The 15,975-nt window shown below is 34.3% G+C and overlaps 1 protein-coding gene across 4 annotated transcripts in view; it reads left to right on the forward strand.

The window, feature by feature from the left end:
• The window catches only part of Sil1 (Sil1 nucleotide exchange factor), an 81,631-nt gene that overhangs the window by 10,716 nt on the left and 54,940 nt on the right, over window positions 1-15,975 (forward strand). For 2 of the 4 annotated variants that reach the window (XM_085814636.1, XM_085814638.1), the window contains exon 2: window positions 2,360-2,465. The exons of the other annotated variants lie outside the window; for them this stretch is intronic. In XM_085814636.1, coding sequence (XP_085670762.1) covers window positions 2,363-2,465 — 103 coding nt within the window. In that variant the 5' untranslated portion in view covers window positions 2,360-2,362. The remainder of the gene's footprint in view (window positions 1-2,359; window positions 2,466-15,975) is intronic. 4 annotated transcript variants of the gene reach the window in all.

Consider the following 15,975-nt stretch of genomic DNA (forward strand, 5'->3'; position numbering starts at 1 on the left):
ATATTAAAGGAGCTCTGTATGGATTGCAAGGTGAAACAGGTTTCTTCAGCAGTTATTCATGCCATTCAAGGGCTGAATAAAAGTAGTATCCTACAACAAATAGCAAATCTTCCAGGTGGATCACAACTGTTGTGAACAGTGGGATCAGATACTACCTGAAGTAAAATTAACTTTAAAAATATTAGGGAGGATAATTAAATAAAAATATTAGCATTGCATTTTAGACTGACTTTGTATTAGTGCATTCCGTTGACCATTTCCTCTTCAAAAAGTAACATAACTGGAATAGTAATTAACAGAAATGAAATTATTTGTAATTTTACGTATTTGTTACTCTGACGATAAGCTAGCAGTGGATAGTTTGAAATCCATCAAATTTTCAAATACATAATATAAGAAATTAAATTAGCAATTAATAAAGAAACGAGGCACTGGATGATTTCTACTTCAAATTCCATACGTTTTAAAACATTAAACTATATTTGTTCAACTTTTGTTCCCAACTAGTCGCATTTGAGGTGGCAAGGGATCACAAGTAGCTTGCAAGCTGCAGTTAAGGCGCCGGCGAGCCACAGTTTGGCCATGTCTGTTACATATGTATGTAAATGTATCATTTTGATATCCGCTTTAATGTCTTGTCATTTAATAAGTAATCTTCATTTAGCAGATTTTTTAACAGTAGCCCTTAATAAATAATTTTTCCTTGTAAAAACTTTTTTTTTAATGATGTAATTTTTTCCAGATTTTTTTAGCTACACAATACAAATTCCGAAATCGAGACGTCCATTATCTGAAGTGATCTAAAATCCGGACTTCAAAACCATCAAAGTTTTTCTCGTAGGCTTTACACATGCGCATTTGATTCCCCCCTCCGCGCATTATAAAGCATCTGGAGGGTCCCGATTCTTAATTTCACTTCGACACTAAGTAAATTACCTTGTTATTGAAGAAACAATCATTTTAGCATAAATTGGTATGATTGGTAATTTGGCTCCATTGCTGCGTATCTGCTTCGCACACATCTCAAACTGAAACATTCCACATAGATACATCATTGATTTGACGCCAACCTGGCAAATCATTATTTATTATACTTTACTTCACCACGTGTTTATCAAAACATGACAACTTGAGTAATGACTCATGTAGCGATGCCTAAACAATTTTTTTATGTTAATAGTTAAATAATAAAGGAGATGGTAACCTTTTATGTTGACATTACACTTGGCGATGATTACAGATTTCAGTTAAATGCGCTAAAAGATGTTGACAAGGAAAAATTTACCAAAAATTTCTTTCCATATACTAAAAATAGATTTTGTTGATGATACTCATAGATCCAAAGATTACATTTAGGGCTATTTGAATTAAGAATAACTTTTTTGTTATTCACATAAACCCAGAACCAGCGCCAGGATTCATATGGCCGTACCGAGTCACAGAATTTAGGACTCACAGAGACTGCATCAGGCGGTAAGATATCTAGCGCCGGCCATCAGTGAGGCTTAAGTATATGTGGGAGTATATTTATTCAAAACTCTGATAAGCCTGAAGCATGTGCAAGAAATAGACGGAAGTATAATAATTAACTAAACTAATACAATTTAGGCTTAATTGTCTCAGTCTATGATAGTAGCAAGATAAAATTTAACGGAACAGGAGCATTTTCATTTGTCGTTAGTCTCCAAGCTCATGATGCATAAGCCCAGTATGTATAGTGGAGGATTGCTAAATTTGATGATGATAGCCACTATTTTTAAAGGTTTTCGGATATCACAAAACAGACGTGAAATTTTCCTATTAACAAATTTTGTAAAGAAATGTGGAGAAGCGGTAATAAATGAAGATGATATAAAAGAAGTTTTTCATTGTGATGACAATGTTTCTCAATGATCAATTAATTAATTAATGGCAAAATCTGTAGTATGGTTCTCGATCCAGAAAATACCGCTACCGATAGTGAAGAAAGTGACAGAGAAGTTACTGAAAATGAAAAAATTTCGACTGACAAGTTAGTCGGAATTCTTAAAACGGCAGTTATAGGACTTCAACAATGTAACTGAATAAGAGATTATGTCTGTCTACAGAATTAAAGAGAAAATATTAGCACAAAAAATTAAGCAACTTAAAGATCTTACATTGAAAGAAATGTTTAATAAGGTAAACAAATAAATATTAAGCTTTTTTTTTTTTTTTGGTGAATTTTGAGATGATCTAATATCTGGAAAAATCCGGAATTGCCGAAGTCCCATTGAGTCCAATTTGGGACTTTGTGCTGTATTATATACCGTATTGTTTCATATATACATGTTCATATAAGTTGTTTTTATGCATAAAATTTTCATGTTTTTTTCCACAGATTATGCTATTTTCTCATGGTCCCATTTTTCCTGCTGTCATATTTTTGATATACTGTGTTTTTGGTAACTATTCCTTAGATAACATGGTAGCAATTGCTCCAAAGGGTATGTATTTTTATTTAATGAGGTTATGCAACAAAATATTTTTAGAATTGTTATTCTTATTTTCTATGCATTATTATGACCCAGAATAATAATCTTGAATGAAAAAATTAATTAGAGCTGTAAGTGTGTTAGCATAATAATGTATGTATACAGTTAAAAGTCGTTAATTCGGACACCCATAATCCAGAATAATCTATATTCCGGACCTCGAAGCTACAAACTTTCTGCGCATGCATCGCGTTGACGCGTAAGTCCTTTATGGCTGCGCATATGCATGTGCGCATGCACATAATATGTTTATGCATGTGCTTTAATGTATAGCGGATGGTATAAGCTAAAATTATCTAATTATCTATTTCAGTTAATGTTGTAGATTGCGTTGTTCTTTAATCTTCGAATCTGATCCGGCTTATTATTTTTTGCAGACTGTTAGAGCAATTTTATAAAAGTAAGCTTGAACTTTCGATGATGTCAAATAGAATTTCCGATGCTGGAGTTCCCAAAGGATCTACAAAGTGAAAGTATGTTTCGATGTCCATCAAACAAAAAGTGGAATTGCTGCAAAAAATGGATAAAGGTGCACCTTTTCTTTCTGTAACCATTCTGAAATCTGCTTATCAATTTCACGCTGCTCTGCGGCAAGGGGGGGACGATGCGGCGCGCAATAAATTGGAAGTTGATCTGTCAGCACTATCCTTATCTTCAGGGCAGATGTTTTTATTTTATTTGGCTTATAATTCTTTACTAAATATAGTATTTCATCTCAATGTACTCCTTCTTTGATATGATTTAAATTAAATTCCTCGTCATTATAATTCGCTTTCAATAGTGAAGAAAGTCACACAGAGGTTATTGAAAACGAAAACATTCGATTGTTAAATTAGTCGGTATTCTCGGCACAGCAATTATAGTACTTGAACAGCGGAACTTTGTAACTGAACAAGAAATTATGTCTGTTTATAGAATTAAAGAGAAAGTATTATCACATAAAACGAAGGAACTTAAACAACTTAAATTGAAAGAAATGTTTAATAAAGTAAACAAATAAATATTAAGCTTTTTCTTTTTGTAAATTTTGATACCCTTTAGATCATAATTGTTCTTTATTTCATAAATTATGGTTTCATATTTTTAATTTTATAATTTCTGCATGCCATCTTACCAGATTTAAACTGATGATCTATAATCCGGAATCGCCGAAGTCCTGACGAGTCCGGATTAACAACTTCTGACTGTAGTTTCAGTATAGTTTGACTGTGTCAAATGCAAGCTTAGCTGGCATTTTGCGAAAACACTTTGAATTGCCTAAAAGTGTCGTTAAATGCATGCTGCAGGGTGAGAGTGGTAACATGAGAGTTTTCTCTTCACCAGAATGAGAGAATTTACTATCAAGAGAGGGAAACTTGCCATGACATTGGGTGATTCTGCCTTCAGTTGCCTTTCCAGTCTTAGTTTCATATTCAAAGAAATAAACGCAAATATTTGTAGTGATTTGCAACCTTAGAAACCAAAAATATAAATTTTTGTTTTTCAATTTTATGCAAACAGTGTATATTTCATTGCTTATTTTTAAAAATGAACTCTGTAAAAATAATGAAACCATTTTTTTTTTAACTGAAGTGTTCTTTTCGTATTTTAATAATTAAATAAAATAAAAAAGAAGACTAACATGTTTCCACCCATTTGAGTGGGATTTCCACTGATCAAAGTTAATGTAATTTAAAGTAACATTTGCAAATATTGAGATCTTTTATGTAAGACCTTTTTTGTTCTTTTTTTCCTAAAATAAATTTGCTTTACCCTTCCTCCAAAATTCAAGTATATGCAATAATGCATATAGATCTTAGAGTAAAAATAAAATAAAATAAAATAAAAAAAAAAAAAATAATAAAAATAAAATAAAATAAAATAAAATAAAAAAATTATAATATAATTATTGTAATTAACTAAGTTTAATAATCATTACTAGTGGAAGTACCTGATATCAGTTAAGTTAGACTGCGGGTAAGTAATATATCTAACAACAGAGGGAACAGTACCACTGTTGTGATCCTTCTCTAATTATTGCTGGTTCTGTTGTCTCTGCAATTGTCAGTTTGTTCTGCTCTCTTAAGCACACTGTTATCCTGCTTAAGGGGCAAATTGAGCAACCGATTTTCGCTCTAGTGTCATAATTGATTTCACAGCAAAAGTAACGTTTTGTGATGACTGTTACAAATTCACTTTCAAAAGCAAAGGAAGTGTGTGTAGGCAACAATTATTATTGGTCATAATAACTACAATGAAAGTGTAACCAGCAACTTTACGTTCATTCTTAGGAGTCAGATTTAGGACTCATTTTACCCCTGACACATATCCGCTGGATGGCTATAATTATATCAGCAGAGAGCTGCAGTGAAACAGAGCCTCTCTAACCAAGATTCCCCTCAATTTTTTTTTGTTCCCATCCACTCATTCCCTTATGCCCACATTCTGTTTCATCCTATTTCTAGCATTATCTGAATTTTCATTAGTTATACTTTAAGAATATTCAGTTTTTGTGCTGATAAAAGAACTTTTTCGCCCTATGATCCCTTGAAATTGTGCATTATATTGTACAGAAAATAAGTTTTTTTTTCCCGAATCGCCTTTTGGAGGATTAGACTAATTCATCAAAACGAGAACGAGATGTATACAAGACAATATGTAGTATATTTTGCATTACTTTATTAAGAGACCTACAGTGTGTGACATATAGTGCAGCCTAAAGTATACTTCATTATTTTGTAATTTATCAATTAAATGTGATCTTATTTACATAATATGCACAAATATCCTGTATTATGTATAAAATTCGCTATTATGCACGGTTTTATGCATCTGTGGTAAACCTTGGGACATTCTATGAGCGAATACAGAGGCACTATGTATAAGTTGTTTTCTTTTAAATATTAAAATTATGTCATTATATGACATAATATGTCATATAATGACATAATGGCATAACATGCAATGACATAATATATAATGACAAAAAATGTCGTAATTTCAACATACTGAAGCCATTGTTAAAATATTATATTGTTGCAAAATCGGGTCGTTTTCTGAAGAATCGTTTTATCTAACAATACGGTAGGATCTAAATTCCCCCATCATACACACAAAATAAAAAATTATTTTAGCGACTTGCTACATATGCAGCTATACTGGTATTGCGTTCGTGGTGTATTATCTTAAACAGAAATATAACTTTTGAGCTAAAGCCCAAAGGGCTATTAATTTCGTTTTGGCATTTTGCATCAAATACTTTAAAAGTTTGAATCTATTTCCATATTGCTGCCACCAAATGTTGTCACTCTGTATTATATTAAAGAAATTCAATAATGAAAAATCTGCATAAATGTATATATGTTTCTCGCATTGTGATAAAACAACGGTACCTAGAGCCATCCAATTTTGAATGAGGTAGGTCTGCACTCGAATATGGGCATTTGGGAGCCCAAATTTGGAATTTGTTTTATTATCTATTTCATATTTTTAAAGCATATATCAGTTTTTGATTAGGAAACTCAACGATTTCAAAGTGATCAATGGCAACACTGGGGGGACATAGTTTTATCTCCAACTCGCGAGACTGTGTATCGAGAAATCTAAAGATACGCTCTTATTAAATTATTTTCGATACACCTGTTGAATTGAATTTTATAGTTTAAGTGCAAAGAAAATGGTATTTAATAAATGCAGGTAACACACAAAATGTTAAAAAAACGCCTGTTTAGGCGTAATATAAAATGTGAAAGCTTTCAGACTTTTTTTTTAAAGTATTTTCTTTTAAATTTTATTTCTTAAAGCTTAAAATCAGAAGCTGTATTATTATTAGATTATACATATTTTTTATTACCTATATCAGTTTATAGATAGTTTCGATTTTTTCTTTTTTAATTTTTACTTTTAATCTATCAACTATACAAAAAATTTGTTTCTGATAAACTTGAGATTTTGTACCTTTCATGACATTTAAATCTTTCAAACCTATGCAACTATGTGTAGATACTTATCGCCCGATAAATGTAAATATTATCACACAGAATTAGAAATTTTTAAAAATTTCTGGAAACTTACAGTTGAGAAGGGAAATCTCGAAGTCATATATAATTTAAATTTTACATTAATAAATTTATTTCATATTATACAGTTATATTCAAAATGTCAGAGATGTTAAATTATAAAAGTTGTTTCGATTTATTTATTAATTCATCTGTAAGTTGCAAAAGAAATCTCTTAAAATTATTATGACATGACCGTTACTCTTAACAAAATTAAGCAAGCATTATTCTGAAGCATACAAATTTAAAGTAGCCGAAAGGCAAAACAAAAAATCATACTGAGTGACACATTGAGACACAGGACAAATAACTTGATACTTTACACCATAAATGTTTTATAGAAATTCCCATGTGTTAAAAACAACACCGTTTTGGAAGAAAGATCGGAAGATATGGGAACCTATTCAAATAAAGTCATGGTAAGGGGCACCCTCACTGGAAAAGACACTGGATAGAAATTTATAATGTAGGAGGGCTCCGTTGCTTAGTACAATAGTTGCATTGAAATGCACTGTTAATTGGCTGAACAGCAGTAGAATAAACTACTTTCGCTAACAACCTCTTTCGTTCGTTTTAATTGCACTTACTTCAGCACATTTCCTTCAGATATATAACGTATGTGAAACGGATTTTTAGAAATACTTGTTATTGAAACTTATAAAATAATGTCCAAACGTAAAATAAATGATTATTTCGAATGTAATCGAGAGGCCAGAGTAGGTAATATTATTAATGCGAATTCAGATATTGCAAATGATGATTATGAAGATGACTGGTGATACAGAAGGTGACAAAGATTATAGTTCTTACATTTCTCCAAAATGGGAACTAAGTATAGGAGAAATCAGTTTTGCTGACCAGCCAAGCTGCTGATCAATTCAACAAGGTAAAGGATTTTCGCAAAAAAACGACTGGTTTATTTTCAAGAATAAAGAATTAGGATGTCGATGGTGTCAGTTAGTGTCACGCTTGGGTTCTATGAGATCCCAAGTTTTGCACTCTCCAGTCAATAACAATTGGGCTAGTGCAGAGCATAAATTGCGCCGGCTCCGGTACTTCTTAGTTTCTGCAACATATTCTAATTCTAGCCAGAGTGTACCGGTGTCCAAAATAAGAAGGCTCTAGCACTTCTTTTATGTAACTGAACAATTATTTAAGTAAAAATTTGATCTCAAAAATCTTATTTTTAGCAACAAAATTATATTAAAAATCACTTATTAAATTTTTATTTATCTCTTTACATTTTATTTAATTTTAATCAATCTTTAATTGTTTTAATAAATAATAATAAATTAATTATGAATTAATTAAATAATAATAATAAATTACATAATTAATAAATATTAATATCTATTAAATAATTATTAATTAATTTAATACTTATTAACTATATAATTTTTAAATTATTAATTATTTTAATGGCCATTTTATTTATTTAGTTTGTTCCTCTTTTCTGACCGTCTTCCATAGGGCTCCGGCACTTCTACTTTTAGAAATTAAGCCCTACTTATGGTTGCAGTTAAACTATAGCATGCACAATCATACATTCATAACATCTGTTTTTGTGGAGCTCATTCATTTGATAAGAAGAATGGTTCCTGGAAGTTTTTTTTAGTTTATTTCCAAAATAGTTATGTGACAACCCATGATGTCACTAAAAAGTATTTATGTTGCAATGCAGGTATATGCGTGTAGCACATGTATGTTTTGGCAGGTGAAAAATCTTAAGTTGTACAGATTGTCTGAATTTGAGCAATTGCCTAATTTTTTTTTTTTAGTATAAACACATTACAATGAACATGGGGAGAAAAACAGTACAAAAAAGAAGGATTCCTTGAAATAGGTAAATGCTGCCATTTTGAAAGTGTCTGTTTGTCCTTCAGACATTGGCAAAAAAATTAGTGCTCTTCAAAGCCAGCAGTGAGTTTGCGACTTTTGTTGGGCTGCCAATAATTAGGAAGTACCTTTTTTATTTTTCTTTTAGGTATGCTTTATATGTAAAAAAGTAGTTTAGAAATGTTCAATCACAGTTCAGTCAGCTGATAAATTTAAGTGGATCATGTTCAAATTATTCAGCAATGAAAATGAAATCAAATTTGGTGCAAAATGCATTGAGTTTTTTTTTTTTTTTTTTTTTAATTTGTATTTCTTTCAAATGCAATCATATATATGCTAATATTGGAGACAAATGCAGAAATGGAACATGCATTTTTCACAATAAGTGACAAATCAAAACCTTTGAAAAACTGATAGTTTGATGTTATGTTAATCATATGGGGTAATGATGCTAAGAGTTTAATTAGTACACTGCTGCCCACCATAAATGCAATACCCCTGAAGGAAGCATGCAAATAACATGAAATTTACAACAGCATTAGCGGAGGTGAGATATGCAAATGATTAGAATTTCAGCGCAGACGCACATCACACGCGCCTGTGGCTCCACTTCAAAGCGCTATTTAAGGCTTGGAGTTTTCGACGATTTGAAGTTCGGCAATTGTGTTCTTCTTGTGGTTTTTTTTCAAAAAAAAAAAAAAAAAAAAAAAAAAGATCAATTATGCCTCGTAGTAAACAGATATTTTATCAGTATCTGAGTTTGACAGAGGAAGGATAGTGGCCTACCAAGAGTGTGGATTATCTTCAGGTCTGCGCGTACCATTTGCCGTTTACAGCAGAGTGGTCTGTCCGCAAGATGTCCATTGCTTCGTCTACCCTTGACGCAGAACCAAAGACGTCTCCGCCACCAATGGTGCGTTGAAAGAAGGGTGTGGACGGTAGAGTGGAATGAAATTGTCTTTACTGACAAGTGATGCTTCTGTCTGCAACACCACGATGTTCGGATTCGAGTCTGGAGACACTGTGGAGAGAGGATGCTGAACAGAGCTGCATTATGCACCGCCACACTGGTCCTCCTCCAAGTATTATGGTATGGGGCGGTACTGGATATCGCTCTCTCACTCCTCTAGTACGCATTGCCGGTACTTTAAACAGTCAGCGCTACATCTCTGAGGTGTTGGAGCCAGTTGTCTTTCCTTACCTTCAGGGCTTGCCCACAGCCATATTTCAACAGGATAATGCGCGACCACACGTGGCACCCATTGTCTAAGGGTTCTTCAATCGCCAGATTGAATTGCTTCCCTGGCCGGCTCACTGTCCGGATCTTTCGCCGATAGAAAACATGTGGTCCATGGTTGCTGAACGATTGATCCAGATTAAATCCCAAGCTGCCTCACCAGATCAACTTTGGCAATGTGTGGAAGCTGCTTGGTCTGATGTACTCTAAGAACACATCCAAAGTCTCTTTGAATCAATGCCGAGGCGTGTGGCAGCGGTGATCTCCAGCAATGGCGGCTACTCTGGCTACTGATTCTGAAAGGAACCACACTTCACAGAAGTCTATAAATTTAATCATTTGATACTTGGTCAACATGTTATCTACTAAATAAATTTTGTTGTGATATCTCTTGTCTTTCTTGGTGTTGCAATTTGGGTGGCCAGCAGTGTAGATTATGAAAAATTGAATCTTAAAAAGTAAAACTTGCATGTAGCTAGGTAGCTAGTAATTTTTTTTTAATTTCATAGTTTTTTAGTATTTAAATATTTTGTACTTTGTTTTAGAAAGTTGATGTACTAGAAAACAAAGTTGTTGTCACGCTCTCCATAAATGCATTCGAATGTTCCCAGTGCATTATATTCCAAACGGCATCACCCTAAACTTCCAAAGTCCTTTTCTGGTAGTAGATACCATCTTTTCTTGATCATTAGGGTGTATTTCTGCCTGCCAATATCCACTCTTTAAATCAAGCATCGAAAACCACTTGCTTGCAGATGTCAGGAATGTCAATTCTAGGAAGATGGTTTTCTTTGTGACTGTGTTCATCCAGTTATAGTCAATGCAAATACAGTCAGACTACCTTCAATTTTGAATACAGGGCCAAGGACTTGCTGAAGTCTGGATAATGTCACTTTCTGCCATGTCGTTTAGAAGTGTTCTTATCTCTTTCTGTTTGCTGATCAACAGACGTCTTTGATGATGCTTGATTGGTGGATGATCCCCTGTATCATTTCTATGCTCTGTCAAACTGGTTCATCCTACATCAGAAGAAGAGTGGGATAAAACATCTTGAAGTTCTTAAATGATAGATTCTGCAGGATTCCTCTCTTCATCTCTTAGTAGTGCATTCTGTAGTAACTCCAATGTTATGGTCTCCGAGGACACAGAAATTGATAGACTATTTGTCTTTTAACACAGATCACTAAAACACATGCTGCAAACACTTCGCCTTTCGTAATGATTTTCGCTTTATCACCCACGTTAGCAACTCTTATTGGGATAACGGTGCTTGAAAAGTCGATGAGAGCCGAAACTACTAGTGCTTCTCCCGGGTAGTTAGAGTTCTTGGGATATACCAAACTGGAAATATCTTTTTTCAGTTATGAATCCTGGAAGTAAACATTCTGTTCTTGTGGTACTGTGATATTTGGTGGACAGATTTAACTCTTTCATCATTAATTCCGAATAGGATTATGTCCTCACAGGCAGATTGCAATTAATTATATTTAAAGTACAAGGAAAAGTTGCATTTCAATAGAAAGTCTAATCGAATATGCAAGGGTGTGTAATATTTGCTATGTATGTCATATGATGGTAGGCTTCACTTCCAAATGCGATGTTAACATTTAATTTTCCATCAATGCCGATTTTATACCCAGACACAATCTGGAGTGAAACACAGGGCGCCGTTCCAGATGAGTTTACCTTCCAATTGTTGAACCAAATCTTTTTGGATTATGGTAACATTGGCTGCTTTATGGATGGTCATATTGCAAATAACTCTATTGATATGTCTCATGATGAACTTACTGCCGCCATTCATTGCAGAAATTTGAAGCACTTTAAAATTGGACTTCTCATTATCTGGCAACCTCCAGGCTGCAAGATGGCCATCAACTAGATCCCCTCCTTCTTGCTGGGAGTGGTCTTAGCTTCTGTGCTCTGGGGTGTTCTCCAATTCCTTCATAATGGCCTTTAGCACTGCAGCTGCAGCACGTTATTATCAGTTTCTTATCACTCCTATTCTGTCTCGAGTCACTGACTTCTCTGCTTAAATCATCTAGGTGAGCAGTCACTTGATCCACTGGCTTCCGGACAAGAGCAGCTCTGATTGGATTGTGTCCCTGTGAATTGCATGCTGGGCTGCCTCGAATTTCATAGCTTATAATAGAGCACTCTGTAAACCTTGATGTTTGCCATTCACAGGGCTTTCTGTATCTCAGGATCCTGGATACCATTGATGAAATACTCCTGGGAAGAATTTCGTTTTTGATGGGCAGTCCGAAAGGAAAGATAAGACATTCTTTCAACAGCATTGGTGAGCTCCTGGAGTGTTTCTTTGGGCTGCTGCTGGCAAGATTTTAACTGAAGCCTGCTATAGCCTTTTAAACACCTCTTGTCAAAGCACAGCTCCAACGCACCGAATAGAACTTTGAAGTCTGGCCTCTGGTTTTTGGGCAGAGTTTGAAGGAAATTTGCTGCATCTGCTGTCAGAGAAGGCAGACTTTAGTTTGGGAATCTCATCCATTTGCATTCGCCACTATAGAAAATTGAGTCTTACATACATGCCAGGAGGTCTTACCATCATATATGGATGAGCAACAAGAAAGAATGGGTAGAACTTTAAAACCACCAGAATTCCTTCCTGCTGTCACTATGAATTTCTTTAAGGTGTTAACTTCTTTGCCAATGGCAGAAACTCTGTAATCGGTTTGTTGTTCGAAGGCAGAAACTGTCTCTTTGAGTTGCTTCTTCAGTTTCTTCAACCTTGTTTTCAGCAGCATGCTGTTCTCCCTTTTATAGCTTCAAATTTGTCTTCTATTATGGCAGTAATTTTTGTTTTCATTTCCTCGACTTGCTGCAGTCTTTTCTTGAACTGATGTGAATGTCCCTTGCATCTTTTCTTGACCCACTACCATCTCTTCTTTGCATATTCTTGGTCCACGTTTATCTCTTCCTTGAAAGCATTGAAGGTAGCCAATAACCATCTTAACCACTTGCGCTATGACTAAACTTCACATTTGCAGTGCCTTGCGCTACAATATAACAAGCGGTAAAGTGTCTCATTTATGCCACTCAGTGTCTGCAAGTGCAATCCAGAGCTGTAACTTGAGAAATAAACAATCTCGTTGTTAGGCGACATGTGCACCACATTATTTTCATTTTTGCAATAAATGCCTATCGACGTGGTGTTCACGTCGCTCGCGGTTTGAGACAAAAGCATCTTGACGTGCGTAGCACGTCTTTTAAGCACAATTGGTTAATTGCTTCTCCAGTGCTGTTGTCACGGCCGTTCAGTCCCACTTCTGACACCAAAAATTGTTGTATGCGTATGAAGATTGAATGCATGCAGAATCGATAATAGCTTGATAAAATTTATTTTATCAAAAGAAATAGTTCACAAACCTGAACATTCCACAGAAATGATCATAGAGCTCAACAGTATCACAGTAAGTACAATCAGTAATTACATTCAAACTACTGAGAACGTTAAAGAGAATGCAGTGTGCATCTAGAAAGGCAAAGCTCTGACAGATATCTACTTGGATGTCGCTCTGAATTGACACCTACTACTACTCAGAAACTTGCTGTCCCCAGTTATATAGTTTCCCCGGCTGCCAAGAAATCTTTGTTACTTCTCGAAATTACTGGAAGGCATATGAGGGCCAGATGTAGTTATAGCTACATATAGAATCAGTTGCAGTTATTCAGTTACCCTCTATAGTGATACAAAGATTAGACCAAAATGTCACCAAATGGTCGGCAAGTTTGGCAACAAAACTTAGTTGCCAAAACTGTCGCCAGCTTGGCAATATCTCACCAATCTAGCGAGATAGCCTGAATATTAAATAGACTTGCCCCTGTATTCTTACTTTTCCGGAACCATTGCCTCTTTAGATTTTCATATAACAATTTCATATACAGTACAAAGTCCGTAATCTGGACTCGTAGTGACTTCAGCGATTCCGGATTAGGGTTTTTTCCGTATTATAGATCACCAATTTAAATCTAGTAAGATGGCATGCAGAAATTATACAGTTAAAAATATGAAACTGTAATTTACAAAAGAAAGAGCAATTATGATCTAAAGGGTATCAAAATTTACTCAAAAAAAAGCTTAATATTTATTTGTTTACTTTGTTAAACATTTCTTTCAATGTAAGTTGTTTAAGTTGCTTCATTTTTTGTGCTAATACTTTCTCTTTAATTCTATAAACAGATATAATTTCTTGTTCAGTTTCAAAGCTCCACTGTTCAAGTCCTGTAATTGCTGTGTTGATAGTACCGACTAACTTGTCAATCGAAATGTTTTCATTTTCAGTAATGTCTCTGTCACTTTCTTCAGTATTGGAAGCAGTATTTTCTAGATCTAGAACCATACTACAAATTTCCCCATCTGTTAATTGATTGATGATTGGGGCATTGTTGTCGCATTGAAAAACTTTATTATATCATCTTCATTTATTACCGCTTCTCCACATTTCTTTACAAAATCCAATAACTGGAAAATTTCACCTTTAGTTTGCAATGTCCCAAAACCTTCAAATTCGCAGCTATCATCTTCATCATCCTCAGCATGAAATATGGTAGCTGACCATAAATTATGCCAAGCATTTTTTAACGAATCTGGAGACACATCCTCCCACGATCTTGTGTTGCTCCACACAGCAGATTTTACGCTAAAATATTTCAAAAAGTCTTGAATAGTCTTGCCATTGTTCAAGAAATTTAACATAGATTTTAAAAATGCTACTTTATATTTGCATTTCAATGCATGCACTATTCCCATATCCATATGCTGAATGATAGACGTACAATTTGGAGGGGAAAATAATACAATCAAAAGTCTTTAATCCGGACTCGTCAGGACTTCGGCGATTCCGGATTATAGATCATCAGTTTAAATCTGGTGAGAGGGCATGCAGAAATTATAAAATTAAAAATATGAAACCATAATTTATGAAATAAAGAGCAATTTTATCTAAAGGGTATCAAAATTTACAAAAGAAAAAGCTTAATATTTATTTGTTTACTTTATTAAACATTTCTTTCAATGCGCACATGTGTAAAGCATACATTGCGCATAGTCAAAATTAGAAAATTGCAACCAGAAAACTATTTGATGTGTATTCCTGATATTTAAATTGACGAGGAATTTGATTTAAATCATATCAAAGACGGAGTACATCGAGATGAAATACTACATTTAGTAAGGAATTATTAGCCAAATAAAATAAAAACATTTGCCCTGAAGATAAGGATAGTGCTGACAGATCAACTTCCAGTTCGTTACGCGCCACGACGTTCCTCCCCCCCCTTGTCAGAGCAGCATGAAATTGATAAATAGATTTCGGAATGGTTAGAGAAACGAAGGATATGCCTTTATCCATTTTTCGCAGCAATTCCACTTTTTGTTTGATGGACATCGAAACATGCTTTCGTTTTGTAGATCCTTTGGCAGCTCAAGAATTGGAAACTCTTTTTGACATAATCAAAAAATCAAGGTTAATTTTTATAAAATTGCTCTAACAGTCTGCAAAAAATAATAATAAGGATCCAATTAGAAGATTAAGGAACAGCACTATTTGCAACATTAACTGAAATGCCTTAGAATCAGTAAAGATAATTTTAGCGTAGCTTATATCGTTTGTTATACATTAAATGCGCATGTGTAAAACGTAAAACATACAAAAAAAGGTTTGTTGCTTTGAGGTCTGGGTTATAGATCATTCCGGATAATGGACATCCAGATTACGGACTTTGTACTGTAAAATTATTTACTTAGATGCAAAATTCGTATCACTTAGATGCACAATTTGTAAAAAATTTCCTTACAACTCCGCTTTTTTCTACTTCAAGACTGACAGCTTTGAATTATGTATTTATAAAATTAAAAGACTATTTATGTTACTAAATACTTATTTCTCACTTGAAAAACCTGAATATGTGGCTGTTTGCTAAGTAAGCGGCAAATCCATATGAGTAATATATTCTGTTTGCTAGTGTTCTGACATCACATATGCTCGATGAGACTGAGCATTATCATCCATCAGCAAAATCTCTAGGCCAACAGCATCCATAAACAGTCTAACTTCGGGTTCCAGTACCTCGTCCACATATCCCTGAGAACCTCCTTGAAAGATATGCAGCTTGGTGTGGCTATTTGTGATGATTCCTCTCCAAAGCATAAACTGTGGTTGCAGAAACGGGATATTTCATGGACGAGAGAAGGAAAGTTGCATGTTCCTGCCTCTCTCCAGATCAGAACATGTCTAGAATCACTATTCAGACTATATCTGGACTTTTAAACAATACTCGGGTTAAGTCATCTCGGCTCAATTGAACATGACGACAGCACCTGTTTAAATGG

The sequence above is a fragment of the Stegodyphus dumicola genome, chromosome 1, assembly GCF_044657685.1.
Source record: "Stegodyphus dumicola isolate Sdum_Otavi_A_Nest chromosome 1, ASM4465768v1".
Taxonomy (NCBI): domain Eukaryota; kingdom Metazoa; phylum Arthropoda; class Arachnida; order Araneae; family Eresidae; genus Stegodyphus; species Stegodyphus dumicola.